The sequence below is a fragment of the Agelaius tricolor genome, unplaced genomic scaffold (genome assembly GCF_023055355.1).
Source record: "Agelaius tricolor isolate 1412-34295 unplaced genomic scaffold, bAgeTri1.0.p SCAF_2, whole genome shotgun sequence".
Taxonomy (NCBI): domain Eukaryota; kingdom Metazoa; phylum Chordata; class Aves; order Passeriformes; family Icteridae; genus Agelaius; species Agelaius tricolor.
The window spans coordinates 49,654,327-49,681,931 of record NW_027269262.1 but is presented as its reverse complement, the minus strand read 5'-3'; the positions used below and the strand labels follow the sequence as shown (position 1 = coordinate 49,681,931).

Here is a 27,605-nt window from a genome sequence, read left to right as displayed (position 1 = left end):
AAAACTGGACGTCTTTAGGCTGTCACATTTGGATACTGTCATCTTTGAGATCAAGGGCTGGAAGAATATCCAAAGGATTTCTTAAGCATAATTTCTTTCCACTTAAGTATATTTATTACTTTTATGTTTATGTGCTGCCTAGGAAAATACTTTATTTTAGCATAAGAATAATATTTTCCAACCACTGCAGTTTAATTGGGAACTCCTAATTCAGTCATTCTACAAGAAGAACATTAGGGGAAAAAAAACAAGCTCAGTGTTTGGGACAGACTAAAGAGAGGAGTGAAGAATATGAGTGCTATGAGGGACTTTGTCTTCTGGAAAAAGCAAATGCTAGAGGAAAGAATGCTTTATATAACAGGAATCTTTTAAGGAAAATAATTTCCAATGTCAAGAGAATATTGTTACCATGCTGGGGGGGAATAGAAATAGGAAAAGGGATATGTCACAGCACAAAGGAAAACAAATCAGCCATATACATATTCATGCATATGATTAATTGGACTTTTGTAAAGCTGTGGCTACACACAGAACTGATTTTCACTGGAGTTCTGGAATGTAGATATTTGAAATGTTAATATGCCAATGCATTTCTTTTTCTAATTGTCCCAACATTGGAAGGGACAATCAAATGTAAATCCTCCCAACAAGTCATTGAGAGGATTTACATTTGACAGTCAAACTGGTAATCTAGCTAGTAGCTGATAGACATGAGTTGATGCTAGGTGGAGCCTGTCAGAAAACACTACTTTCTTAGCAGTTCTGAATTTTATGAATGTCAGTTATCTTAAAGGACATTATGAAGCATTCTGAAATGTTTGCTGAAGTCCAGAAGTCACCCCTGAATTGCTGCTCTCGTGTGCCACAGCCAGGTATGAAATCTTCTGCTGGCATTCGTCAGCCAGAAGGGTGTGAGGTGAGCTTTAGACACCAGTGGTACCCAGGGAGAGAAGAAAGCCAGGGAAGGTGTAGCCCTAGCAGGTGATTCATTGACACGTGATCCTGAATTTAATACTTCTCTGTAACTTCTTTAATTTCAATTTTGTATCCTGACTGAACCCTTGTGGAGACGTATTTCCACAGCATGTTATTGCAAAGTGTGAAACATCTTTAGAATCCATTGACTTTAATAGAGCCAGAGGATACTCAACGTCCCCTGCAACTGGCTCTTAAATTTGCCTTCTGCTATATGATTAATCTGTCTGCTCATACTTAATATCTACCTGTAGATGGTGGCAGTATGAATGTCCTCTTGGTTTTTATGTGGCCACGAGGAGTAGCAGAGAGATACTTCCAGACATTACAGTCATTTGTAGATACTGAAATAATGGCACACACGTTTTATTTCTGTTCTGTCTCAGTAACTCAGTAAATTGTGTATTGATTATGCTAATACAGCTAGTGTCTCTATTACTTGTCTGCAGAAATTATTCAAACATGTAGATTGAAGATGCACTTGGCAAAGTTGCCATCCTAAGAAAAAGGCTTTTGTGCAAAGATGGCTTTAAATTGAATTACTAATCATATGCTAATGGAAGTTTATAGATCAAGTATTGAATTGTACGAAATGTAAAGTGCGAGGTAAAAATATGTATTCTAAACTTCCTATCCTGACAGTCTTAGTTGCTACATTAGGTTTATTTTCACATCTCTCAAGGAATATGTTTTATGAAGGGATAAATCAATAGCAATCTATTTTTATAGTTTATTTTGGGATATGTAACTTCTCCTGCTTTGTTTACCAAGCTGAATAGAGGCTCAGGCATTTGGGGCAGTTATTTTTTTTTCTTTTTCAAAATTTATTAATCTACCTAGACTAGAAGAAGACCGAGTTTTTTCAATTATCTTTTGCTTTTATTTTATTATGGTTTGTAGTAGGTCAGAAACCATAAATCTTAGCCAGAGTTCTCCAAAAGGCTTCCCTTTCAGTGAAAGTGTAATTCTCCACATTTCTAATTTCATCCATTTCTTTTCTGTACAAGTTTTTTCCAGGCATCAACCAGAAATGACTTGTGCTCTTCCTTAGGGTACTAAATATACAGATTAACTTTTCAGACAAGGGGAATCCTGGTTAGTCAGTAGAATATGAATGAAATTTTGCAAGTTAGAAAATCTCTACCTATTTTGTAGCAACTTTAGAAAGCAATTTCCCTCCTTTATGGTCTAACCATGAGTCTCATGAACGGACTAAGCAAAAGGGGTGAAGTCCTCATTGATCAGCAGGTGTTGCTGTAGAGCAGTCAGGAGCTTAATTCTAAATTTCTATCAAAATTCACACAGGTTGGCTATCCTTGATGGTTCTACTTGATTTGTTGCATTGGTTTTTTGTTTTCTTTTGGATTATTTTTGTTTGGTTTTTGGTGGTTTTTGTTTGTTTGTTTATTTATTATGTCTTTAAAAAGGAATAGCTGGTCCTAATGTTGACAATCAGCAACTTAAGCATGAGATGTGCTCCAAACTGAAATCAGGGTTTGCCTTGGACACTGGCTGTACCAAACCTGAAACATCTTAACCTTTCACATGGATATAGCTTCAGTTTAGAGATACAATTTTTTTTTTTAAGTAAAATTTTAAAAACTGTTATCTGTCCAACCCACAGCTTTTACAATGGGAGATAGAACTGACATGTTGAAATTCTCTTTTCCCTCATTGATATATTTTTTAAATTGCTCTCAAGGAGTGTGGTGCCACAGCTGTAGTGATCTACTCTCTTTTTTGAAATTTTATTACTTGGGGTTCCTGTTTTTGTTTCTCAGAAGTTGTCCTGAGAAAATAGGTAGTAGGAAATTGATCATTTGTTGTTTTAAGGAACAGATGAGTCAATTGAGAAATATTACTACAGCTAACAAAACAGGTGACCTGTGGTCATAAACATGTAGTTGTAGGGACAAGGAATATTGTTGCTTTTGTAACAACATGTATCTAGAAGTTCTGTTCAGCCATAAGGTCACTTATTCATACTGGATTGATAATGTAATATTCTGCTTTCCTGGGGCCTCTACTTCACTGGTATTCTGGCTTCATTACAGAGGATTCATCTTACCTTATGCTAGGATGTGGTATAGGCTATAATGAAGGTGACATCTCTGTGTGCAATTATAGTCTTAGAGTATCAATAATTTTGATATTTGAATTAATATTATTGCATATACGCTACTCTTTTATTTGCATACCATCCTTTTTCTTTTTTTTTAGTTACATGCCATGCTCGTGCTAGAAAAAGGGTTTTGGTTAGCAAAATTTAAATCATCCCTTTGTATAGATTCTGTTTAAAGGTGTCTTCCTCTTCTGAAAGAAAACGGTGTAGTTAATATTTGAGGGAGATTAACATTGGTTGCTTGTCATTCTGACTTTCTTAGCTGAGTTTAACAGTGACCTGAGAGCTGAAACAGCACTGAAGTTTTCAGAATCTGTTTGTGAAAAGGTGCTAAGTGCTAATAGAGAGCTTATCTGATGCTACCAGCTGTAGCCTACTTAATGTAAGGCATACCCTTGCAAGTTGGAGGAAGGAGCTGACTTAATGCAAAGGAAAATGAGATGCATTTTGTATGTGACTCGCTAATTCAGTGGGTTTTGTAGAATAGTTTTCTTTTTCTTTTTACAATTTTCTCCTCTAAATATGGTTTTATTTTTCCTGACAAATATGTCAGTCTAATTGACTATTATTGAAAAGCCTGTGCCATGGCCTGTTGTGATCTACTTGTTTCTGTTGTGATTGAGAATCCTTAAAGGGATGAGCAAAGGTTTAGAAAAATCTAACCACAATGCTACCTGCTCTTATACTTGTTTTCTTTTTTTAAGTGCAATAAAGACATAGTGGTCAGCCTTTGTTGAAAGCAAACCTCAGCTCTCACAGAATTTTCAGATCCCAAAATAGCAGGGAAGTTGTAAAATGTTTGTTTTCACAAGGCATACGCTACCATGTTTTCATGGTACAAAATTGCATACCTGGAAACAATTAGTTAGGCAGCATCCATGTTTATATTTTCCATTTTAGGAGCTAAAAATGTTTGGTGGATTCTAGTCAGCAATATGAAGCTGAGTACATTTCACTGTGCAATCCGATCTCAGGAGCAGTGAGAGATTCTGGTACTGCAGCTGGTGGCAGTAGACATTGAGGACAGAAGAGCAGAAAAAATTAACTCTTTCATTTTGGTTTACACTTTATAGTGGAGATCTTGTTTACTTCTCAGCAGGTAGCCACTTGGGAATCAGTTATTAAAAAGTTCATGTTTGAAGACCTCAATTCCATCTTGAAAGTTAAGAAATGGTAGAGTTCTTAAACTGCATTTTTGAACCGAGAAGGGACATTTACCATGGTTGAGGACAGCAGATACATCTACAACCTTTAATAAGGCTGATCAGTAGGTAGTGATAATCAAAGTGAGTTTCCTCCTGAGGGATGGAAGAGTGGACTCATTTTCAGTTTTAGAGCTTTTTCTTAAGTACATTTTTTGGAAATATATCAGCAGCAAATGATGGACATAAATAGGATCAGATTAGGCTGCTGCAGAGGTTTTCCTGGGAATTTTGAGGGGGTCACAATAGATGGTATCTTTTTTTTTTTTTTAATTGTATACTAGTTTTATTCATTATTTTTCTTGCTTTATTAATGAAATTTACTGATCTGTGCTACCTTAGAGAAAAATCTTTCTATTTAGCTTAGTTTGTGTTGGACCACGCGTTCCCCAAACCTCAGCTTTTCGTGAGCTTTTCCCACTGCTTTCTTTGTCTGACCTGTTTCCTTCAGCTGTGAGGATGCTGGGATGACTGCTTCAGTGTAACAAAGAAAATCCTACAGTGTTATCACAGCTGAGGTACTGCTAACATCGTGGCTGCAAAACACAAGTTGAGCTCATAAATTAGCTCATAAAGTCATATTTTGTGAAATACTGGACTGACTGCAGGGATGGGGAAACTTTTGTCAGATCTCTGTAGCTGAGAAGAGTTTGCTTGCTAGCCACAGCTCTGGGATAGAGATATAGATTGTTTAGAGTCCTTCAGAGATTGTACTTGACTCTTTCTGATATATGCACTGTATTACAAGTTTCTGGTGTTCTGAGAGTGTCCTTATGAAAACTGGTGTTTTTTTTCTAGAAACTCAGATTCTAGAAACAACCAGTTGTATGAAGCCTTGGGGTTGGCGGAGGAGGAAAAGAGGTACCTGTGGAGTGTGTATATGTATCTCTTCTTTTGCATATATGTCTAGATTTATATGTGACCCCTAAGTGTTGCACTCTCTTGTCCCAAGAACCAGGAAAAATGCCTCAACTCTTTGGACTTTTAATTCAGTTGCATGATTATTTTTTGAGATCTGAATTCTTGGGAGTGGAAATGCTGCAGAAGTGCAGTCTTTCCCCTTTCAGCTTTTTCCCCTGTGGAGGCAGAATGAATTCTTTTCTCTTTGCTGTTCTCTGACTCAAAGAACTCGGTCTTTGGGAGAATAAAAAGGAAATGGTTCTGCATTTTAGCTCTTCCCTTGCTTTTGCTTTGGGAGAGTCAATCTTACTTAGGCATCGTATCAGAACGTAAGAGAACAGCGCTCTCTAATTTTTCAAAGTAGCAACAGAATGGCTCTTGTTAGGTTCACTCACCCAACAAGTTTTGAATAGTGAATCTGACAAGAATTGTATTGTTTTTAGTTCTACTGCTCTGGAAAGCTGTGAGCCAAGGGAAAGATGCTGGCATGGTATATACAGTAAAACAGCATGGGGTTAGTTCTCCTTTGCAAGGCTGTCTGCACTGCTGAGATGTTTGCTACTGAATATAGGATTATTACTATTTTTTAAAGCTTATGTGTGAACTAGCACACACACCTCTCCCATCTGCCAGGAGAAGGCTTTCTCTTATCTGTGTGGAGCAAGCAGAATCCTAAAGCCCATAATTGTTCTCTTATTTAGATCCGTAATCAAATACAGTAAAGTGCATTGAAGACAAATATCCCAGAGGAAATTGGATTTGTTTTTTTAAGCCATGAAAAAGATTTGGTCACACTGCTTTCAGATTTGTAGCTTCCATACAGCAATGTATTCTGTCTTGGTCTGGTCTCCACTTTCGCACTTTGCAGTGCAGCTTTTCTTGCCCGTGTTGTGCAAGCATTGCTGGCTTTCAGAACTGAGGCTGGTGTAAAGATGCTTCAAACACTTCAGCTACCTACCTAACATCTTTTTTGTTTGTTTTGTTTTTGTTTTGTTTACCTTTGTCTGACAGTAGAAGAAAATGAAACAGAGGACCATCAGGCAGGTGTGGGACACACAGCCGCACAGACTGGTAATGCTGAATTCCTTCATTAGTGCTTGCTTTCCATTTGACAACAGTGTGAGGGATTTTGGTATCGGGGTGTGTTTGCAGAGCCTGCACTCTTCTGTCTCTGTTTCAGCTTAGAATGCATTCTTGGGGCTTGCAATAGAAAATAATGTTTCTCTCCCCTTACCTTTCAATTTCTGACAATTAGAAATTCTGCCTTTTGTAGGTCAGCTGACTGAAAGTGAGATGTTTCTAAAGTACAGCATGCTTTTCATTTTTTCTTATTTCCTTTTTTGTTAAATTTAATCCTTCTCTACATTCCCCATGTAACCACCCCCCCATGCCATTTCAGATAACTTCATTATTAGTTTCATTTAAGCTATTTCTGTATTTCTAAAATATGTGGATAGGGGTGATTTCTTTAAAGAATGTTTGTATAATTTCTTGACAGAGATTAATTAGGGGCTCTTTAATTTTATTAAGTAAGATTGGGTGGACAAAACTATTGTTTGAGTCAGGATCACTGGGAAAAATATTGTTAATAATCATGAAGCAATAATTTTTAATTCCCCAAAATGACAAGGGCTTCTTTGTTCTCTAACATGGTTGGAGAATGCAAGAAATAATTTGTTTCTGTCTTTGGTACTGGTTTCACAGAATTTTATCTGAAGAGAAGGACTGACTCATCTGCATAGTCTTATTCATTCAGCTGAGGTCACCTTTTGGAGTAAGGGCTGGCTCCTTAAGAATATTCCTAGAAGGCTAGTCATGTCTGAATACTTGTATATTATCTGTTTGAGAACAGTTGGAGTTATTCCTCTCATGAAGGTGAAGAATGCAGTTAATTTTTTCTTCAACTTTATATTTCTGGGTGTTTCCTGTGGGTTTGGTGCCTTTTATAGTTTCTAATGGCTTTGTGCATAAAGCAGGTTGTTTGAAGAGAGTAAATAAAAGCAAGGGAGTTCTTTGCCTTTTTAATGGGAAATTTCTCCAACTCTTTTCAGCATATATGTGTCTCCATTTAACTATCTGCAAATTCTTGAAAAAAGCCAACTTGTCCTGCTTTGGACACAAGAAGTTGAAAAATAAGCAACTGCAAAACCAGAGATCAGTGTTAAGGAATGGTGGCTCTTCTGCTTTTTTTTTTTTTTTTTGGTCTTAAAATAATTCTCAGTGGTTAAGTTGCATTGCTAGTTCTTTATTTACCATCATGTCCTGTGTTGTTCTCTGTTTATTTCTAGGCAGGATTTAGCATTCTGTTTTTCTCCATAGCAGGAATGCAGTGCCAATATTAAAAAACAAAAAACCTGATAGAGCAAGCAGTACAGAAGGCCTGCACTGTGTACACACTGCCAGAAGTTTTTATAGTAATACTTTGTATCTAAGCTCTGGCTCTAACCATTAAATGTGCTTTTTATAGAGTACCAAGTTATAATGTAGTGCAGCTACGGCATATTAATCTTACTGCAGAGATTTAATGAGGCAGTTGTTTTGCGATGGACACTATTGGGAGCAGAGAGCGACAGAGTTTTACTTTACCACTGAGCTGAAGAAATATTCCTTGCCTGGTAATAATTATAACCACATGATCTAAGTTTTCCTTTCTTCTGCCAGCACTTTTCCATGCAGAAGTGGCTTGGAAGGAGGTCTACTGCAAGGCAGTGAAATGGATTGGAAAGGAGGCTGTTTTCTTGGTAGTTTGATGTTTTAGTTGGGATTATCTATGGATCCTTGCAGCATAGGCAGAAATATGTAAGATGAGTTTCAAGAATACAGACAGTCTGACAGTCTTTGCCAGTCCACTGAGATGACTTTTAGATATTCATTACTTTTACTTGACTTTTATATGGGTTATAAAAAGTAAATGTGGTGAAACCTCATTTTTACATGGGCAGAATAGAATTTCTGCTGGTTGGCCTTAAACCGCTCCCATACTTGAAATTAATTGAAGTCCATGGCTTTATTGCCTCCAACACTTTTAAACCAATGCAATTTTTCATTTTCCCCGAAGTTGCAGTTTTATTAGACCAAGTTACAGCAATAACATCCCTTATGAGAAGGAGGAAGAAGGGAAGGAGGGAACCACCTGCCAGGGAACATAGTAATGAGAAAATCATGCTTCTTTTAATTTCCATTTATAAATAATGTTAACATAATTAGGAAGAGAAGACAACTGTTCTTTCTCTTATTTTTTTAAAGTGCCTTAATAGGCAGAATTTATTTCTCTTCCAAAAAAGCAACTTTCATTCATTTCTACACTAGATAATTTCCAATGGTATCTGAAGGTGGAGAGGATGTGCGTGTATTGTTTTGCTGATGGGTATTGAAAAATTTCAGTTGGTGCACAAGCAGCCTCCAAAATAGGGCAGAGAAGCCTCTGGAAATCACAGTGGTGTTCACAGATGTTGAGAAAAGTAATTTTACTATGAACACCATCTTATTGAGGGAATTGTGGCTGTGATTGTTGCAGATAGTGTGGAGAAAGAAATGTGGGAGATGAATGACATTTGCCTTGAAGCCTATATATGAGCCTGAGCTTTGAACAAGAGGTTAAGGAGAAAGTACAGATGAATGCATATTGTATTTATAAAATATTTTATTCTAGTCTTCCAAAAGAGCTGCTCAAATAAGGCAGCTTATCCTCAATTTAAGTAAGTATTTAAGGTTAGACCAGCTCTTGATGGAAGATATTTGTTGTTGAAACAGAGCAGCTATCTATTCACAAAACCTCCAAATGGTATTTGCTCTCTTTAAACATCTTTTTATTTTGATGGTGACATCTCTTCACAGAAGCAGATCACAGTGGAAATACATTCATTGAGAGGGGCTGAGACTGCCAGAACTCATTTCACAAAGCTGTCATAGGCTAAACTCGAACCTAGGTCCCAGAGGGTCCCACTTAAGTGTTGACCTAAAAACAAATGTGCCAGTTGGCTAGAGCATGTATTCTAAAGTTGCAGCAGAAGGGAATAAGCTTGACTGACTTCTGTCCCTGTAGAGTTTATATCTGCAAATGCAGAAGGAGAAGCAAAACATTATTAGTCTTAAAATGATTCTAATTTTAATAACTGGTCGCTAAGTATGAAGCTTTAAATTGAGTGATCCTTTAGGCTTTTGTGCACTAAGGGCTGCATGTGTGCCTACGTTTGTGTGTGTGTTGCTGAATTCCTGTAAAATGCAAGTGTTTCTGAATAGTGAGTCTCAAGTATTCCCTCCCCTCCCTTTTCTTTCCTTCAGCACCATACTTAGAGCAGAGTCAGACACTACCCTTATTTTAAAACAAACAGGTCTGTAAACTTTATGTGCAGCATTTAAATACTCATGTTAAAATTCAGACCTAGTGCCCACATTTCCCTGAGTGCTGTCAATTTTATGAGATGAAACTGGGAGCTTGAGCTGAACAACTAATAGTATGCAGTGTGCGCCTGCTGCCTTCCAACAAGTGTTTAATGATGTTGGGGTCAGTTTGCAACAGTTAAGACAATTATTTCATTTTCTGAGCTGTTTAGAACTTGGGGATCTCTTAGCTACATTTATTAATCTTTCAAACTATTTTGGAAAATGAGGAAGCAATGGAAGTTATTAGATTTAAAATATTCAATAATGTCTAAAATACCATAGTGTCTTTTTATAATTAGCATACCTTTTTCGGTTTGGACATGTGCAGGCTACTTTTCTATTTGGAAGTAGCTGCCCAAGTGGAAATTTCCACTCTTGAAAGAACCTTGTGGATGTAATTTGTCATGTAAGGACTCAGTGTATAGACAGGGCGTTTGTACAGCAAATGTATTTTTGCTTTCAGAATGTGTTTTTTATTTAAAAAAAATAATCTGGTTTCTCTCTGTAATATAATTCCCTTAAAAATAAACACTGCCCTTTACCCCTGTCAAAGAAATTCCTTGGTTTTGATCACAAGCCACATGGCATGAGAAAGACTTCCTGACATGGGTCATTTCCAGTTTCTGCTTGCGGGTCCATCTGTGTTTGCACAGTTGAAGGGCAGGGTGCAGCAGTATGGACCAGAGAAGACAGAGAGATTATGAGAGCTCTGACCTTGGTTGTGGGCAGCAAGAAACACAGGAATGGCTGTGCCCATATGACTGTAGGGTTCTGAGAGTGATGTGAGTGATTTAAAGTGGAATTGCCTTCCTCCTTCTCTTCACACACCACTATACCCCAATATGAATGTTGCATTGGCATGCTCTAGTTTCTCTTCTTCCAAGGAGTTGTGAATGATCCTAATCAATTCCAAATAAAGTGTGTTCACAGATACCACCTCTCTGTTCCCCTGGCCAGGGAGCCTACTCCTGGTTACTCACTCGCTTGGCTAAAGAGTGTAGCATCTTAAAATGTACTTGCACAATATCCTATTATTATAGGAGTTCATCCTTGTTTTCTAAAATGACTTGTTTCAGTCTCAGCTCTCTCAAATATCTAAAAGGAAAGATGAGGCAGCCAAAGCAGAAAAGGGAAAAGTGGTGAAACACTTGCATTCCTTTTGCTGGAATGTGCACAACCGTTTCTCTTCTGCATTTCACTTGTTGTACTGTGGTTCCCAAGGAAAAACAAAGTTAAGTGCCAGCTTGCTTTATTAGGAAAGACAGATTGGTTTATTTCTGTCTTTGAAGGAAGCTTTTAGTAAAATGGGCAAAAAGTCAGGAGTAGTTAAAGCTACTGTGTTCCTCCTCAGAGGAGGAAGAAAAGTTCTAGGCTACACATAATCTCACTGAGCTGGTCATCTGCAGAGCTGAGGCAGTGCAGTGAGCTGTGAGGTGTCTCTGCACACATGGGTCGGTGGTGAGGCTGCACGTTTCTTCTAGTTAAAAGCTTCAGCTGGTCTTAGGACTGCTGATCTGAGACTGGAGCTATCCTGCTATCCCCCAAATGCCTGTTAATATGTCAAACAGATAAAGCTTTCTCTGTGCACTCTGTAGCTTTTATACTAGAGTAGTTAGTTTCCATTTTTCCATAATCTGGCAAACACAAGAACTTGATGAGCACTGTCTTTAATTCATACACAAGTTCAGAGCATGAGTAGCATTTTGACCCAGGGTAAGCTTTCCAGGGCTTTGTTTGTGTCAAATAGTGTGGTGATGGAGTATTGGAGTGGGTTGTAAAATCAAGATTAATTTCATGTTTATGTAAATCAAATTTGTTAGTCTCTTAATTCTGGTAATTTCCTGTGAAACGCTGTAGTTAACAGTGAAAAGAAGTTCCTGCACACTCATTGATCTGATTTTTCTTTTCATTGAAAACCTAATTGCATAGGTGGTTTATCCTTTCTTATGATGATCAAAACAGCTTCAATAGCTGTGATAAAATTGACTATTCTAACACTGAAGCATGGAAGAATAGCCTGAGTGAGAAACGGAGCTGCATTTGTGGGAGTAGAAGGGAAATTTGCTTTTCATTGAGATTAAAAAAAAAGAAAGGAAAAAAGCCTCTGTTGCTTATTTAGCAATAAATTCTACAGTGTGCTGCAGGCTCATGCCAAATAGCTTTCTTCTCATCATTAGCACAACAACCTATTTTGATTTTTTTTTTCTTCTTGAGTGTTCTCTTCTTACACGCCTGACATCACAGTCTTGATTTTCTTTCAGACCCTAACTGTAAACTAGAAGACAAGGCAGAAGATGGAGATGTGCTAGACTGTAAGAAAAGGCCGGATGAAGGGGAGGAGTTAGAAGAAGAAGCTGTGCACAGCTGTGACAGCTGCCTCCAGGTGTTTGAGTCACTGAGCGATATCACAGAACACAAGATTAATCAATGTCAACTGACAGGTAAACAATACTTATCACTTTGTGGCACTGCTCTATTTCTGATTCCCATCCTCTGCTTCTGATACCCCTCTTTTTTCAGTTATTTTATTCCTGCACTTGAATGCTTGGTTGAGACCTTTATAAACAGATTTTGGGATAGGATTATGCTGTAAATAGAGCATTATAAATTTCCTTAATATCAAAGGATATATGACTGCTGTGTTTGTTTTCTAGATTCATATAGTACAGCTTTCCATGCTTTGCTTCTACGTGTATTTTGCTAGGTCACTTGTAAATTCAGAGGGCATTTGTAAGTGGGGCTTAAGTGGCATAATGTCACATAATGAATGAATTTACACAATGGCCTGTTGCAGATCTGAGCTGGATGTTGTGTTACTCTAATCTGTTAGCTACAAATGACTGTACAGTAATCAGTAACTGAAAGTTGAGAGGAATTAAGCAAATTGTTAGAGGGGAAAATAAGATCTCGGCTTCAGTGAAGGAGCAGAACTGAGTGCTGATCAGATACTCCTGAATTAAGTAGAGCAGGGTGAATGGACCTATCTACGACCTAGATTTCTCTTTGAAATTGTTGTAGAGAGCCCCCTTACTGAGAAAACCATGTGAAATGTGTTAAATTTAAATATAGTAGATTTTTGTTATGGTACACACTGTAAGTCCAAACAGGCTCAGTATCAAGAGAAAGGCAAACTTACATTTTTAATTAGTGATTTATTTTTAGCCTGTACAGCGTAAAATGCACTTGTTGTGTAGTGGAGTTTTGTTAAAAACCTTTCTTTATTATGACTTTGTAAGTAAGAAAATTTCCTTTCCATTTGGGAATGCTTTTAGAAAGTGTCTGTGTGTGCTCATGTTTGGAGAGCTTTCTTGAGTTTTAGTTCCAATAGGTCCATAGGCTAAGCCCTGTCAGAATGAGACATAAAAGTCAGATAGCAGTACCACTCTTGAGGATGAAAAGATGACGGGCAGAAGAGGAATAAGTGGGCAGGAGCAGAAAAAGGTTGAGGAAGTAATGTGGATCTGTCAAATGATTTTAATCCTCACTTCAAATTGTGGAAGATGAAAATCTGCTGCAGCAAAAAGTATTTACTTTTATTAATATACTGCTTTGCCTTTTCTTGCCTGTAAAATGTATTTCTGACTTGAGATACAATCAATTCAATCATTTTCTAATCACTCCTGCAAACTTCCAGAATGTATTTTTCTACAGTGCTCATGATTTCTGGCAGTACAGATATTCTCTCTTGACTTGAAATAACTTAAACATTTTTCTCTCCTTTTCTTCATACTTCCTTCTTTTTCTCTTTCTGTGTTGAAAAATTAGTGGCTTAACTTGTCTCTTCCTTTCCTCTCCCAGAAAGCACTCACTCTGCCTGAGTCCCCTTACTCTCCCCTTCACTGTCTCAGATCCCATTTATTCATCCCTGTGGGTTTTTTACCTTGTTCTGATACAGCTGTCTCTCCTTTCTGGTTAGTTAGTTGCTGCCCCCTTCTACCAAGTGTTTTCTCTGCTTTGAAGCTGCAAGCAGAAGGCATTAAACAATGCTTGAACAGTTGGGTTAAGAAACTGAAGAAAAGCAGGTGAGGGGAGCAGTAAATAGGAAGAATCCTGGACCACTGCTCCTGAACTAGCAGTTCTTGCTGAGAGCTGTGTTGCTAAATGAGAGTGAAAATAAAGATGCTGAGGTGCATGTGTGAAGGTTGGAAGGCACATATACGATAGCAGAGGATGGGGAAATAAAAATTAATCTTGAAGGAAATTGTTTAAGTTCCTAAAAATATCTTTGCCTCTCTTTCAAGGAAACTTGTGATAGTGAATGGGTAGAGACCAGGCTGTTTGAAAGCTAATGAAGTGAACAAAAACTGAAACTACACACCCTTCTGGAGTACAAAGTTGACAAAAAGCCAACTGTCCTCTGTTTCTAAATATAAATGACCTAAATACACCCTTAGAGTTGAAAAAGGGGCCTGAATGATGTGCCTGGAGTTGAGGATTTTTTCTTAAGCAAAAAAATACTATTTTTTCCATGCAGGGTCCTAGGGTGCATATGTGACCTCACACTAAGAACACACCATTCAAAAAAACCTCATTGGATGAGATTATTTTAGATAATCTGTGACAAACATTTGACAGAAAGAAGCCTTTCTTTTCTGAAACACAATATATATTTGACAAAAATAAGGTTTGATTTTAGCATTTTAATCAAACTCCCTGGACTTTTGTCTTTCTCTTCCACAGGCACCTTTGGGTGCCATGCTCAAAGGTTTTTTAAAGAAAGTGTTATCAAGAAGGGCTGGTTGCTCCTCTCTTTCTCATCGCAGTCCTCTGATGCCACAGGGTCTTACATAGTTGTTCTGGTTGTCTCCTTTTGCAGGAGTCCCACTGAAATTAGGAGACACTCTAAGGTGTTAACTCATAAGACTGCAAACATGTCTGTCACTAAGTTGTTAATAAAAGGGAAAAGGTTTAAAAAAATTCCTTTTTCCAATTGTATTCTGCTGTTTCTATCAACTGTGTCCTCTCTGGAGAAGGGCAGAATGTATCTTCTGTCTTGATGAGATTTTTTCCAGTCTGAGTCTCAGGCAGGGAAGAGTTACCTAAGATGTCCATGATGTAAATAAGTTGTGAAGCCCTCCAAACCCTTTTCTTCAGATGGCTGGGCCAGCTGCTGCAGCTTGTCTGGATTTTCCTGAGCTTCACTGAGATGCTCTGTGAGATGCATAGGGAGCAGCACTGAGAGAATTTGCGAACTGTGCATGTTGGTCCAGTGGTATGGTCTTTTTCCATTCAGTTATATTGGGTAAAATCAACAGTTATGTTGATGGAACAAACAGGATGAAAACACAATGGCTTAAGGCAACCCTCTAGTAAAACTCTGAATATGAAACATGACATTTGTGTGTCACAGTGTCTTGACTGCCCCTAGTTCTACCAACCTTGTAACATGCTTGAGAATTGGACCTGTCACTTAAGCTTCTCAAATTGATACTCCAGCTTCTAGTTTTTGCATTTGAAAATATCACATGTGTTTCCCTGAAGTTTTGACAGTTCAGTGGAAGGAGTAAAATTGCTTTATTGAATCTTCATTCTGTACTCTCAACCAAAGACTGGAATGAGGAGAAGGGAGCTGGTTTATTAAACAGTGCTCCCAATCTCTCAAAGTGTCAGTCACCCCCACCTATTCAGAGGACAGTGGAAGATGAGAGTTACTTACAACTCTGCGAGATTCAGCTCTCAGGATCTTGAATTGCTGTGCTCTTGCAGATTTTTTCAAAGGAGGAGAAAAAAGTCCTCCCCAACTGGTTCCTTTCTGTAATCTGTTGTTTGAATTGAACTCATGTCCTTTTTTCTGGAGGAGGGCATAGCTGCTCTTTTATCCTAATGTGTGCGCTATTGATCTTTTCAATTTGGGTCTGATCCAGTGTCCATTGAAGTCAGTGAAAAGATTCCCATTGACTTCACTGGGGGATGGAACAGGCTCTTCATGAGCTATTTAGTAATATTTTTTGCTACCATCTGAAATTCTTGTACTGAAGCTTTCTCTGAAAAGGTGATGATTTATTTATGTTAATTGCTGACAATTCCTGTGATGTTTATGGAATACAGATAATGGATAAATGGGGGGAAAAGTTCCAAAAAATTCTTTGCGATATTTGTAACCAAGGATAAATAAGATGCTGAACTATATTCATTTAGTCATTACAAAAGATTGGCAATAAAAATATGGATTTAATAGTGCTTCTCTCTGATGTTAATGCTTTTCACACTGTATTCTTCCTGCAGCTTTTATTTAATAACTCAAGCCACTTGCACATTGTCATCCTCTATGTTTATAAGCAAAGGGTCCAATTAGCATGGCTATGATCCTGATACCTTTCTAGAATATGTCAGTTTGGATCTCACTGGGGGAATTTGAATGCAGTATCAAATATGGTGCAGTACTGAGAAACCCTCAACTGCACCTTCTCTCTTCTTCTACCATCAGGAAAGGACACTTAACCTTTTGCATTGCTGCCATATGTGCTGTTGGTAGGACACAATGTGTCATACACTTTCTTTTATTGTCTCCAGCTTGATTTATAATCCCTTTTCCCTGCACAGTGCTTTGTGCTGTTTATTTTCCCTTTCAGTCCTCAGGGATCCTGCTTTATGCAGTCTCCCATGTCTATGTGAGAACTGCCTCCCCACTGGCTGGCTCTGTGTGCAGAGGTATCCAGCTCAAGCTTGGTACCCTTCTAGATCCTGTATGTCACTTTGGCATCAGAAATCTCAGCCATAACCAGAGTAATACTAGAACAAGGAGCATAAACATGCAGTGAACAATCTAGTTGCTGAATAACTCAGCAGCAGTGGACGTGCTGGCACACATTCTGCCATGCCTGAACATGAGTAGACACAGTGCATGTCACAGGACTTTCCTACTGTCCCTGTTGGCGTCACAGGCCATAAAACTTGCCTGAAAGCAGGCTACTGAATCATATGCAGTCATAGCTTCAAGGCTAAGGGTATTCTGAGGGAAAATACATGAGGTATATCTCCACTGGGGATATTTATTTTACCTTTAGGTGGTCAGGTAGACTCCATTTTATGCTTTGGTCTTAGCTTAGTTCTAGAGCTCTGACAGGTTGAGTAAGTGTGTCAGGTAGAGCTGATAGCCTGTTCCTGTTATCACCTAAGCTGTTTCTGATATTGAAAACGTTATTGGTCATAGCTGTGTGTCCTCTGCCAAAGAAGAGATGCAGTCCTGCCTTGCTCAGAGGTTCCTCTCTGATGCCATCTGAAAAGAATTCCAGAACTGTGTTAGGGGCCCATTGTTCTGAGTGCTGGTCTCCATCAGCACTGGAGTATCCCAAGGGTGGGAATTCTTAGATAAATCAGTATTTCTGTTTTTCTAATTATGACCAAAATTAATTTTCATCATCATCCTGAGAAACCTACTTTCATGTCTACATATGAGAGCTTGTGCTACCTAACAGCTTCACAGACAGCATGCACTGTGAGTGATCAGGGACTTAGCAAACAGGAGGCAGTGGAGATTCCACTGTAATGGTTTTCTTTTCTTTTCTTTTCTTTTCTTTTCTTTTCTTTTCTTTTCTTTTCTTTTCTTTTCTTTTCTTTTCTTTTCTTTTCTTTTCTTTTCTTTTCTTTTCTTTTCTTTTCTTTTCTTTCTCTTCTCTTTTCACTTTTTGTTTTTCTTTTTCTTTTCTTCCTAGTGCTCAGGAATCTTTCATCTTTCTAAATGAGTTGGTAACACCAGGATCATCTCCTTTACTAGAACACTTGAAAACTTTCCAGGGGATTTTGTCCCAAAGGATGTATGCTGTGCACAGTGAGACTACAAGATAAATCTTGTGAACACTTGGTGTTACCATGCTTTGATATCCTGGCTAGAGCAGTTCTTCCTGCTAGCAAAAGAATTCTGGCCAAATATATTATATTTCTTGTCATTATTTTTTCAGTTTCCTCTACATTTGTGGAGAAAAGATATATGGCAAGGCTCCTTGGTCATTTCAGCATCACAGAGAAAAATCAGAGCTTGATCAAAGTGTTTCTGAGGACAAGGACCCTAAGAAGTTAAATATATGATGCACCAAAAGCATATTCATCTGCTTCATTGCAGTTGGTGGCACACTGCCAGGCACTGTTTGCCAAGTACAGTTACTTCACTTGAGAGAGTCACTCTTTTTCTCTAGAGAATTCCTGCACCAAGGACTGCATATGGATTTTACATTAAACAGTTATTGAATAAAAGACAAACAGTGTTTGGGCTGGGGACTTGAGCTCAGGCCTCTCTTTCCTTAGAGGGCTTCCCAGTTGCTGTATTACAGAGACAAACTTCTACTTTTCCATTTGATTCGAACCACAAACTTCTGACTTCTTTTCCACAACATGATATTCTGTTTGACAGATAGTGGAAAGCAGCTGCTCACCTCCAGTTCCTTGTCCCAGCCAACACACATGGTAGTTTGCAATTTGTAGCCTCATATCCTTTCATTATATTTTGGTCCAGGACCTGCATCTGCAACTCCAGATCCTTGATATTTGGAGGAAAAGGGGAATAGGGTGGTAATTACAGTCTCTGCCTCCAAAGATTTAAATTTTTAATTCCAAGAGCAATGTAAAGCCTCTCACTGGACGTGGATGGAAGATTTATATGTAGTGCTGAATGGCCAAGGCTATACAGAGTCTGCCATACAGAAGTTCATATGCAAAACCTCATACTCCTACAGAGGATAGATGAAGATTTTTGAAAGATGAAATTCCTAGATTTTTGTATCAAAATTCTGTAAAAATGATTCTTAGATATGGAGGGAACTTGTATATGCTGCAGCTGGAAGCTGTGAAAGTAGAGAGCACAGCCTTCTGACTGTTCTTCAAAATCCCTGTGCTTATCTTGAGGATCCATGATGAACGGCCAACATGGGCAAGGAGGCATAAACCTCTTCCCTTTTGCTTGGAAACCATTAATCTCTGCTCTCAAGATTGTTAATCAGTCATGAAACCAGTAGATCTTCATCTCCTGGGTGTTTTAAAAGCAGCCTGTAGCACTTCCTGAGTTGTCTGTCAGTGACCCCCTGTAATAGAAAGCAGCTGATGGTCTGTATCATGGAACTGTTATTTTTGACTTGGGGGACCCCTATAGCAAACCTGTTCATGAGTATTAATTGTAAGTGCCTGAACTCTTGTGTTTGCAGGTGGGAGAATAAGCTAGCAGTGTCTTCCAAGAGTTTGTGTGCTTCCTGTATATCTTTCATTGATATTTTTCCTCAGTTTTTCTACCTATTTTCCTCTTATTCTAGCCTGATTTTCTACCACTAAAAAGGCTGACGATTTTCTTAGCACAGAGTAGAAAGAGTTTTGGTTGGCTTATCTGCTCCACGTGTCCACCAAGGACTTTGCACCATGGGAACCTGAATTCCCAGCATGATGTCAAGGTACTGGATCTGATCCCACGTCCCTGTCCCAGTGAGGGCACCGTTGCCTCACTGAGTACCATGGACAGAGACACCCCCTTGCTGGCCCAGGACTCCTGCTCTGCACCAGAAACTGCTCAGCTGGAGGCTGTAGGTCTCTCATTGGCAAAGGGATTTGGTGTAGGTAGCCCCAGTGCAGGGCTTACCAGGTCTAGTTCTTGGTAGAACTGTCTCTCTGCTGTCTTTCACATTTAAATAATCTGGGATCTTGTATTGGGCTCTCAAGGCTCGTCTTGCAGCCATCCATACCTTACTGGACAAATGGAGTAGGCAGCAGAGTTGGTCCAAATTGCTCTTAACACCCAAGGCATACATACATGTCTGGAACATTAATCCAGCCATCCTGGGACTTGGCCATCAAACACTTGAACCAAGGTTTTGACTACTTTTGCTCAGAAGTTCCCAAGTAAAACTGTTTCATTGAAGAAAAAAGTGAATCTTGAGGACAACAGTACACTGGTTTGCTGGCTAAAAGTATGACCATGTATCTGTCACCCAGAGTCTGGTTTAGGATCACAGAATCATTAAGGTTGAAAATTACCTCCAAGATCATTGAGTCCAGCCTTTGAGTGAACACCACCCTGTCAACTAAACCATAGCACTCATTGCCATGTCCAGTTATTTCTTGAATGCTTCCAGGGATGGTGACTCCATCACTTCCCTAGGCAGCCCATTCCAATGCTTAACCACCCTTTCAGTGAAAAGGTCGTCTTGGGGTGCAACCTGCACTTTCCCCTGGCTACAGCCTCCTTTCAGGTGGTTATAGAGAGCAGTAAGGTCTCCCCTCTGAGAAAAACAACATTTTACATAAACAATATACTTGGTTTAGTGTCTTCTTCCCAAGCCATGCTTAGCAGTATGACTTACAATTATAGTCCAAGGCTATAGCAGAGGACATATCTATGTGGTGATTTTTTGACATACAACTATGAAAGCATCAGCTGGGAGCACCTGACATTCTGTTGTGGGTGAGTGCAATATCGGTAGGTTCTGGGAGGACCCATGATAATGTCATAAATTGCACCTCTTCTAGCTTTGATATTTTGTGGTTTCCAAGCTAGCCCTACATCACTGCCCCTGTTTTGAAGCACTGACTTGGCCAGCTCCCTGGCTTTTTCAGAGTTAGTTCAAATGCCTCCCTGGCACTCTGTTGAAAATCAGCCCTGGCTGGATCCAGAACTTTGCTTTATTACAGTGACAGTCTGTTGTTCCATTTATTTATAGCCACTGCTGGGTGTTCTAAAGGTCAAGCCGTTTCCTCACAGCATTTCCAAGTGGGCAGTACAGGGTATCTCTCTGCATTACTGTTTGGCTACTGTGACTTTCCCATTGAAAAGTAACCTTGTTCTCTGAGTGCTCAAGTGACATCTCCTGCCTGCTTGAGAAGAGGGTCCAATTTCTGAGATCTGCCAGGTGATGACATGAGGTAATCCACTGACCTTTATCAGGCATTCTGTGCAGGACGCAACCATCAGTGCTCATTCCAATTTTGGGAAAGCAGCACTATAATCACTATTTGATCTATGCAGCTGAAATTCCTAATTCTCGTTGTCCAAGGAAGATGGTTGCCTGCAGGGAAAGGACCAGAGGGGGCAGGGGAATCATCAACACTGGCACATATGTGAAGAAGAAAAAATAGTCATTACTTACCCTATGATAACTATGTTCCTTCCAATTACTGTTGTAATCAATATGGATCCTGTGGCCAAGCTTGTCTTATTTTTCACAGTCCTCAGCAATACAGACTTTGAATTGTAAAGCTGCTGCTGATACAGGGTCATAGCTACCCTGACCTTTACCCAGTACAATGGGAATTCATGTGTATGATTCTAATAGACACACTATTAAAAATGAAATAGTGATTGTCTTGCCTGTATGTATGTATATACACCTACAGTCCATACTGAATACAGCGTTTCAGAGAATCAACTACCTTGGAGTAAATACCTGTTGTTTATTTTATGCTTCTATTTTACTGGAATATTTATAGTATATTGTCAGTGTATTACAAAATGGCTCTTGTTGCCATGACAAATTAGTCTTTTTAAGTGGTGAATTTCCTGCACCTTCTAAAATAATTTTCTTGAAATACTTGCTGTTTTTATTACTGGTGTTTACTTTAATTACCATTTTGAAATGAACGGAATGGGAGGTACAACAGATTATCATTACTTATATGTTCAGTAGTTAAATTCATAGCTTGAAAACCAAATGTAACAAAATGCCCCACAGCTCTTTAACACTTTGCTTAATACAGTTGCAGAAAAACCTTAATTCATGTTTATACAATCAGCTGTAGAGTGTTAAGGCTTCCAGGCAATGTGGTAGTTCACTAACACACTACCCATATGGGCTTTGTTTATCCTTTTAAGCATCATCTGGAGGGTCTAAAAAACCACTTTTTAGGAAAAAAGAGAGTTGTTGGAGCAGAAAGGTCAAAGGTCCTTAAAAACATTTCTGTCTTGGCATAATATTCTGTTTGACATGGTTGCAAAGTTGTTTCTGCTTCTCAGTAAGTTACTAGATTAAGACAAAGGGAAGCACCTTTTAATTTACCCCGGGTGTTCTGAGGTATATATTGTGCCTTTTGAGAAAGACACCTTTTCTGTTGTGGAAACCCATTGTAATGATCAGATAGAAATCAGGGTGCTGCGTCTGTGGAAAACACTGGAACCTGCAGTCCTTTTTACTAAAGCTCCTCTGTCTTTTACAAGACCCCAGCTATACCATTTATCCCAACTGTTTTTCCAAAATGACTGATAGATGAGTTAAATTCTTTCTTAGTGTGGACCCTTAATATTCCTAATTTTATATCCCTGTACTTGTACTAGGAGGTCATAGTTCTTAGCTGAGGTTATCATTTTGGAATGCTGTAGTGTAACTGATATCTATGACCTCTTAATAAGCATCAGGAGCAAGAGATCGGGATCATTCTACAACATGCCCTGGGGGTACTTTCCCTTCAAGAAGCCAAGCTGGAACTGTTCAACTTTTTTCTTTCTTTCAGTTTTTTACCTTCAGGGGAAATTGATCGATTTGGAGATGATTATTCCATAATCTCCAAATTTTTCTCTTCTACACTGCAGTGGGAACTCCTTGAAGTTTAAAGGAATGAGTCTCTCGTGTACGCTGTGGAATGAACCCAAGGAGTTTATGGGGAGAGGAACCCTTTTAGCACAGTCAGTGTAGTTTTAGGCAAGTTTGAAACTAAAATACCAGGAAGATCTATGGACAGAAAAGAGTAAATTTGTTATTAATTTTGTCTGACTAGGTGTGATCACTTCTCTCAGTGGACACTTCATTTGGGATTTACTTCCTGGGGGAAGAAACTGGGGTTTCCCAAAAATGTAGACATATGAAAGACATGGTAGAACTGAAGGTTATCTTTGAAACGAAGTATAAAAGATGAACTGGCAATCAACTTCTGAAATATTCAAACTTCTCAAGGAGTATTTGTCATGGATTTGATAATGACATGAAAGGCTGGAACTTCATGTGTGAAATTTTGGTTCAAATTTACTCTTGACAGTGTTATCAAAATCGTGTCGTTATACATGTACAAGTAAAGCCATTTAATATTTTTGTCTGTAATATTGCTGAAGCATATAAAATGCAGGAAATTATTTTGCCTTCATGTAAAAATGAGAGAAGTATTCTTTCAGGAGAGGGAATGGACTGGAGCATGTCAAGATGTCTTTTGAAATAGGGTTCTTCATAAGAGTGCCATGGATTGGCACTTAGTCGATATGTATAATATATGGGAATTAGGTTTAAATTTCATAAAAATACCTGTCACTGGTTTATTACCTCCCTCAGCGTGACCATAACTGGTGTCTCTCATTTGTTTTACTGCTGGATCCCAGCAGGAAGTGCAGTCTAATGACTGAAGGAAGGTTGAGTGACTCATGCGGGGGAGGCTGGAGAAGGGTCAAGTTTTTCAAGTACTTTGCAAGGCTTCTACCAGCTGTAAAAGCAAAGCACAGGGAAATGAAACTGGCAGTTGCTAACTCACCTTTCTCTGACAAATACAGGCTTCAGCATGAGTGCATAACACATCAGTTTTACCATTAACACATTAATTAATGTCATTAATTTTTCATGAGTATGTGTTTGTTTCTTTTTGCTGTTATCTGACTTTAGTACATGACCAGGAATGATACTTGGATTTTTGCAAAACACTGAGCATGTTCGATTTTTCCTGTAAATTCAGTTTCTAAGCAACACCTCTTTGTCCTGAACTATTTTAGTGTGTCAATAACCACAGGTTTCTGTATGATTCTAATTATTCTTCTAAACTGCCTTTGAAATACTTAAAACAGGTTTAATATTTGCTCCTTCTGTTATGTTATGATTAGAATATTGTGTATTACGGGATAATCATTTCTGCACAGGCATCTGTCAAGCCTGACTGGAGAACGTTTTTCAATTTTTGTCCGTAGGTTGCTGTCTGTAATCTTTGCTTCACTGAAACCAGTGGAAAAGTCATCATTATGTTCACAGAGGGCAGGATTTCTACTAGAGAGTTCAGATACTCATTCTGTTTCTCTCAGGATTCTTCTCCCTGCCCCCTTGATCTCTGCCTTTCTATTACTCTGTCATTTTAAAATAATCCGTGCCTAACTAACTTGTTTTCAAATAGCACTTCCTAAACAAGTGACAGGCTGTGGTATTAACCACAGTTATCTGCAAACAGTTTCCCATGGCAGATAAGTTTGAAAGTAGAAAAGCTTCCCGTCTGCCATGATACCAGGTGCTCCCTGGTAAAGAAAAGGCTGAGGAAATGGAAGAATGCAGTTTATCTTATTAAAATTAGATTCTGCCTATTTTGTGACTCTCTCTGCCTGCCATGTCGTTGATTTTTATCTTGTTATTTAGTGTACTTGCTACTGAGACTACTTTTCTGTCCTTGTTATCTCTATACTTTCAATTCTTTTACTGAGGGTTTCTGGAGTCGTGCTTTTATTTCTATTGCCTTTTTCTCTATCAGCAGGTCAGGTATCCCTGCAGTTCTCTCTTTGGCTGAGAAGGGTACAAATGATTTTCTGTGGTGCTGGAATATCCCACTGCTTCTCCTTCTTGTCTGTTCTCCCTTCTTTCGCAGTCCACTCTTCTACAGTTTGTTCTCTTTTTCCTCTACAATATCTAGAGTAGTGCTACTATTCTTGTTGAGTACCTCAGTATTTCAGCAAGAATAGCAGAGTGAAATTCACTCAAAATGTTTGGTTTTGTTCTACAGCTTCTGCTGGACTTGATGCTTTTTATAGGAACCAAGAATATAGCTGCAATCTCAGGTCTACAGCCCATGTTGTTATTTGCACAGTCGTCCATTGCAACAGGTTCATTCTTGATTTGATCACTTTTTAAGTATTTTTGTAAATGCTCCAGTTTTTGTATAATGTTTCTTTAGGAATACACAATTGTGGCTACCACTGAATGTATCAGAACTTCCCAAGTGGTAGGAGCAATTGCCCCTCACAGCATGGGACAAAAGAGCTTTTGGAATTCCACAGAGCATACGTTTTTTTGTCAGTGCAGGCATAGCTGGCCCTGACATACTGTTGAGGGAGAGTTTGTGGATACATACTTGGCTTCATGAGCGGCATGGAGCCTTTTCCATTGCATTTCAGTTACTGGACTGTGCCTGAAGTGCCTAAAAATTACTTGTATTACTTGTGCAGCTCTCCTCTATGGGCATGGAACGAGGCCCAGTACAAATTAAAGGCTGAATTCTAGCTCCTACAAAATTCATCATCTTGGATAGGAAATCAAAGAACATCTCTGTATGCTGACTCCCACAGATTTTTTCTTCATACAGTGGTTTTGAAACTGCACCTCAGTCAGTAGATCCATGAGAGTGGTGAATAGGACTATGGTGAATAAATACATGTTCACTGTATCAGAATTGTTCTTTGCATGGGGGGAAACCTTATGTTTTATATACCTGTAAGAATTGCACAAGGCCTTTAATTCTCCAAGTTCCAAGAAATTTGTGCAACTATTTACCTACAATAGCATGAAATGTGGCCAGCTTTGCAGAAGACAGCAGCTAAGACCCATGAGACATAGCAAGGGGAGACAGGAAACTCAGTCCAAGAATAACGTGGCAAGCCTCCTGTCCTTGTGAAAATTGCCACAGGATCTCAGTGTCCACAAAAAGCGCCACAAGTTCTGAGATGAGAGTGGGCGGATTATTCCACACACACAGAGTCAAAACTTGGCTGATGCTTTGCTTTCCAGGTGAGCAGTACTCATGGAAGTCCCGAGTTGCAGAATGGTGTGGCTCTTCTTTGTCACCCCTTTGGCAGCACAAGCTCTTTTACCATGCACAGGGGAAGGCTGGCCCTGCTCACCCAGCCATAGCTGGGGAAACCATTCTGCTTCCAAGGGCTCTTGGTCCCAGACATTTTGAGTCAAGGGGGAAGTGGCTCAGAGTAGTGTTCAACCCTAAAGTTGTATTCTGGCCCTCCCTTGTCTCCTCATATGTGCTCTCTGGGAGCTCTAGCACAATATTTTGACTTGTGAGCCCAGAGGGTTGACTGTGTGGCAGGTGCTCAAGGTAATTATGGGCTTACTTATACATTTTGCTGTCAAGTTACGTAATTTTTGATAGAGGGCATAATATATGCTTTCTAATACACACTCATGGAAGCTTGGGGTTCTGCCTCTTATTACATAGCTTAAAAGTCAAACCACGTGTTAACAGACCCCAGTACAATTGCCATAAGATGCACGCAGCATTCCACCCTTTTCCTTCCTTAACATTCTTGGATGTATAAATACAGGATACTCTGTGGAAGAAAAGTCTGGATCTGAAGCCTTTATCTGTGATGTGTGGAATGTGTTTACCAAACTATGGTAACTATTAGGTGTACAGGAAGTTTTGTGTATATAAGAAGTCAGTATACTCTAAGTGAATTGAGACATGGAATAATCATTCTTCCATCAGCCAAGTGCAGTAAGTGTGGTTTGCAATCCAAATGTTATTTGCATAGTTTATAGGCTTGCCAGCTATTTTCTTAATGAAGTATATAGTTTTATCAGAACCTTATGCCTACTTCTGAGGAAGGGGAATGGGAAAAGCAGAGAACAACATCTTTTAAAAACAAAGGACAAAGAAATTTTAATTATTTTGTTATTGACTTAAAGTAATAACAAATAATTTTGTTATGGTTGCATTTGTTGATACTGGAACTGAAGGAATTTTACTTTGAATGTAAAAATGGTTGTTAACATTTCCTCTGCTCCCCTGTAAGTGTCCTTTCTTTGGATGGAAGAGAATTTTTCAGCAAGCATCTTTTTCTTAAGAAGATATTGCAACTTCTGTCTGTCTCTAAGTTGTTCATTGTAGCATCCTCTTTCTTCTTCATTCTCATACATTGCTTAAAATGCTAGATAAGAGGCTCTTCTTTCTTACTGCTTCTCAATGAGCAGTTAAATCACATTGAAAGAAGAGTAATTGCATGTTAATTAGATTGCATATTAGCTTTAGGGACATGGCTCCAATACAGAACTCTGTAGTTGCCTTTTGTATAGTATCATTTGCCTGTAAAGGTGTTTTATGTAAAAATTCCAGCATAATTACATTGTATGTTTCAACTGAAAATATACTTTGCAATTAGCATTTTTGGTAGTTTTTAATCTATAAGAAACGTGGACATCCTTTTTTTCCTCCCCTTAAGAAGCTGTCCATCTCCAAAAAGTATCTATATTTGTGCATGGATAGTTAGTCCACACTGGTGAAATGCTTCAAAAATAGCATGTGTAATGTTATATTATTGTGTGAGTAAAGACTGCAGCACTCCCATTTTTCAGACCTCATGGGCACAATCAGGTGTACCATATTTTAAGAAACACTAAGCCTGTCTGAGCAAAATACCTGTAGGAACTTATACTTCTCCCTCTATTTCTGTTTCTTTGCCTTTTTTTTTTATTTTAGTTTTTTTTTAACAGACCTGGCTCAGATTTATGTAGTTCATTTGAAGTTCATGTAGTGAGTGTATTAATCATTCAAAGGCCAACTAAATAAAGTTATTTTGCCTTAAAATTTGCAACTCCAAAACTGATCTCATGAGTTGTCTTCTGTTCTTTGGCATGATCCTTCTGTACCCAGTCTGCACTGTTTTCTGTGAGCTGGAGCAGAAGGGAGGGAAGAACAAAATTCCTATTCCTAATCTAAGGCATAGTTGGTGAATTGTTTCCTCCCTGATATTTAAAATTAGACTCATTCACTAAGGTTACTTTCACAGCATTACCAAAACTACCACTGTTTTCTCTAAGCTGAGGAAGCAAAAAGTAATTATTCCCAGACTGAAAGCTAGTAAACTTCAGACTAGAATTTACCTTTACAGGTAAAGGTAAGTAATTTCACAGAATATTAACCTTCTTCACATTTCCTCATTATTCAAGGCTGGGTCTTTCTAACTATTGTCTTCACCCACAAGTTCTCATTAATTTTTAAAATTTCTTCTTTTTCTTCCATTCTGTATTATATTTGCTTAGAATACAGAAGATACTTTTGCTGGTAGAAAGGGAATGATGTGCATTTGCTATGCAAGTTTTTTTAAAAAATACTTATGAGTAGTGGAAATCCATTCATCAAAAACT

General features: G+C 38.6%; 1 protein-coding gene across 13 annotated transcripts in view; it reads left to right on the top strand.

Moving 5' to 3' along the window:
* ZNF521 (zinc finger protein 521) overlaps positions 1 to 27,605 on the top strand; it is a 230,201-nt gene that overhangs the window by 12,409 nt on the left and 190,187 nt on the right. For 4 of the 13 annotated variants that reach the window (XM_071418408.1, XM_071418440.1, XM_071418475.1 and 1 more), the window contains 3 exons: positions 5,098 to 5,160; positions 6,211 to 6,270; positions 11,847 to 12,026. In XM_071418408.1, coding sequence (XP_071274509.1) covers positions 5,098 to 5,160; positions 6,211 to 6,270; positions 11,847 to 12,026 — 303 coding nt within the window. The remainder of the gene's footprint in view (positions 1 to 5,097; positions 5,161 to 6,210; positions 6,271 to 11,846; positions 12,027 to 27,605) is intronic. The other 9 variants (XM_071418416.1, XM_071418448.1, XM_071418483.1 and 6 more) reach the window with 3 other exon arrangements.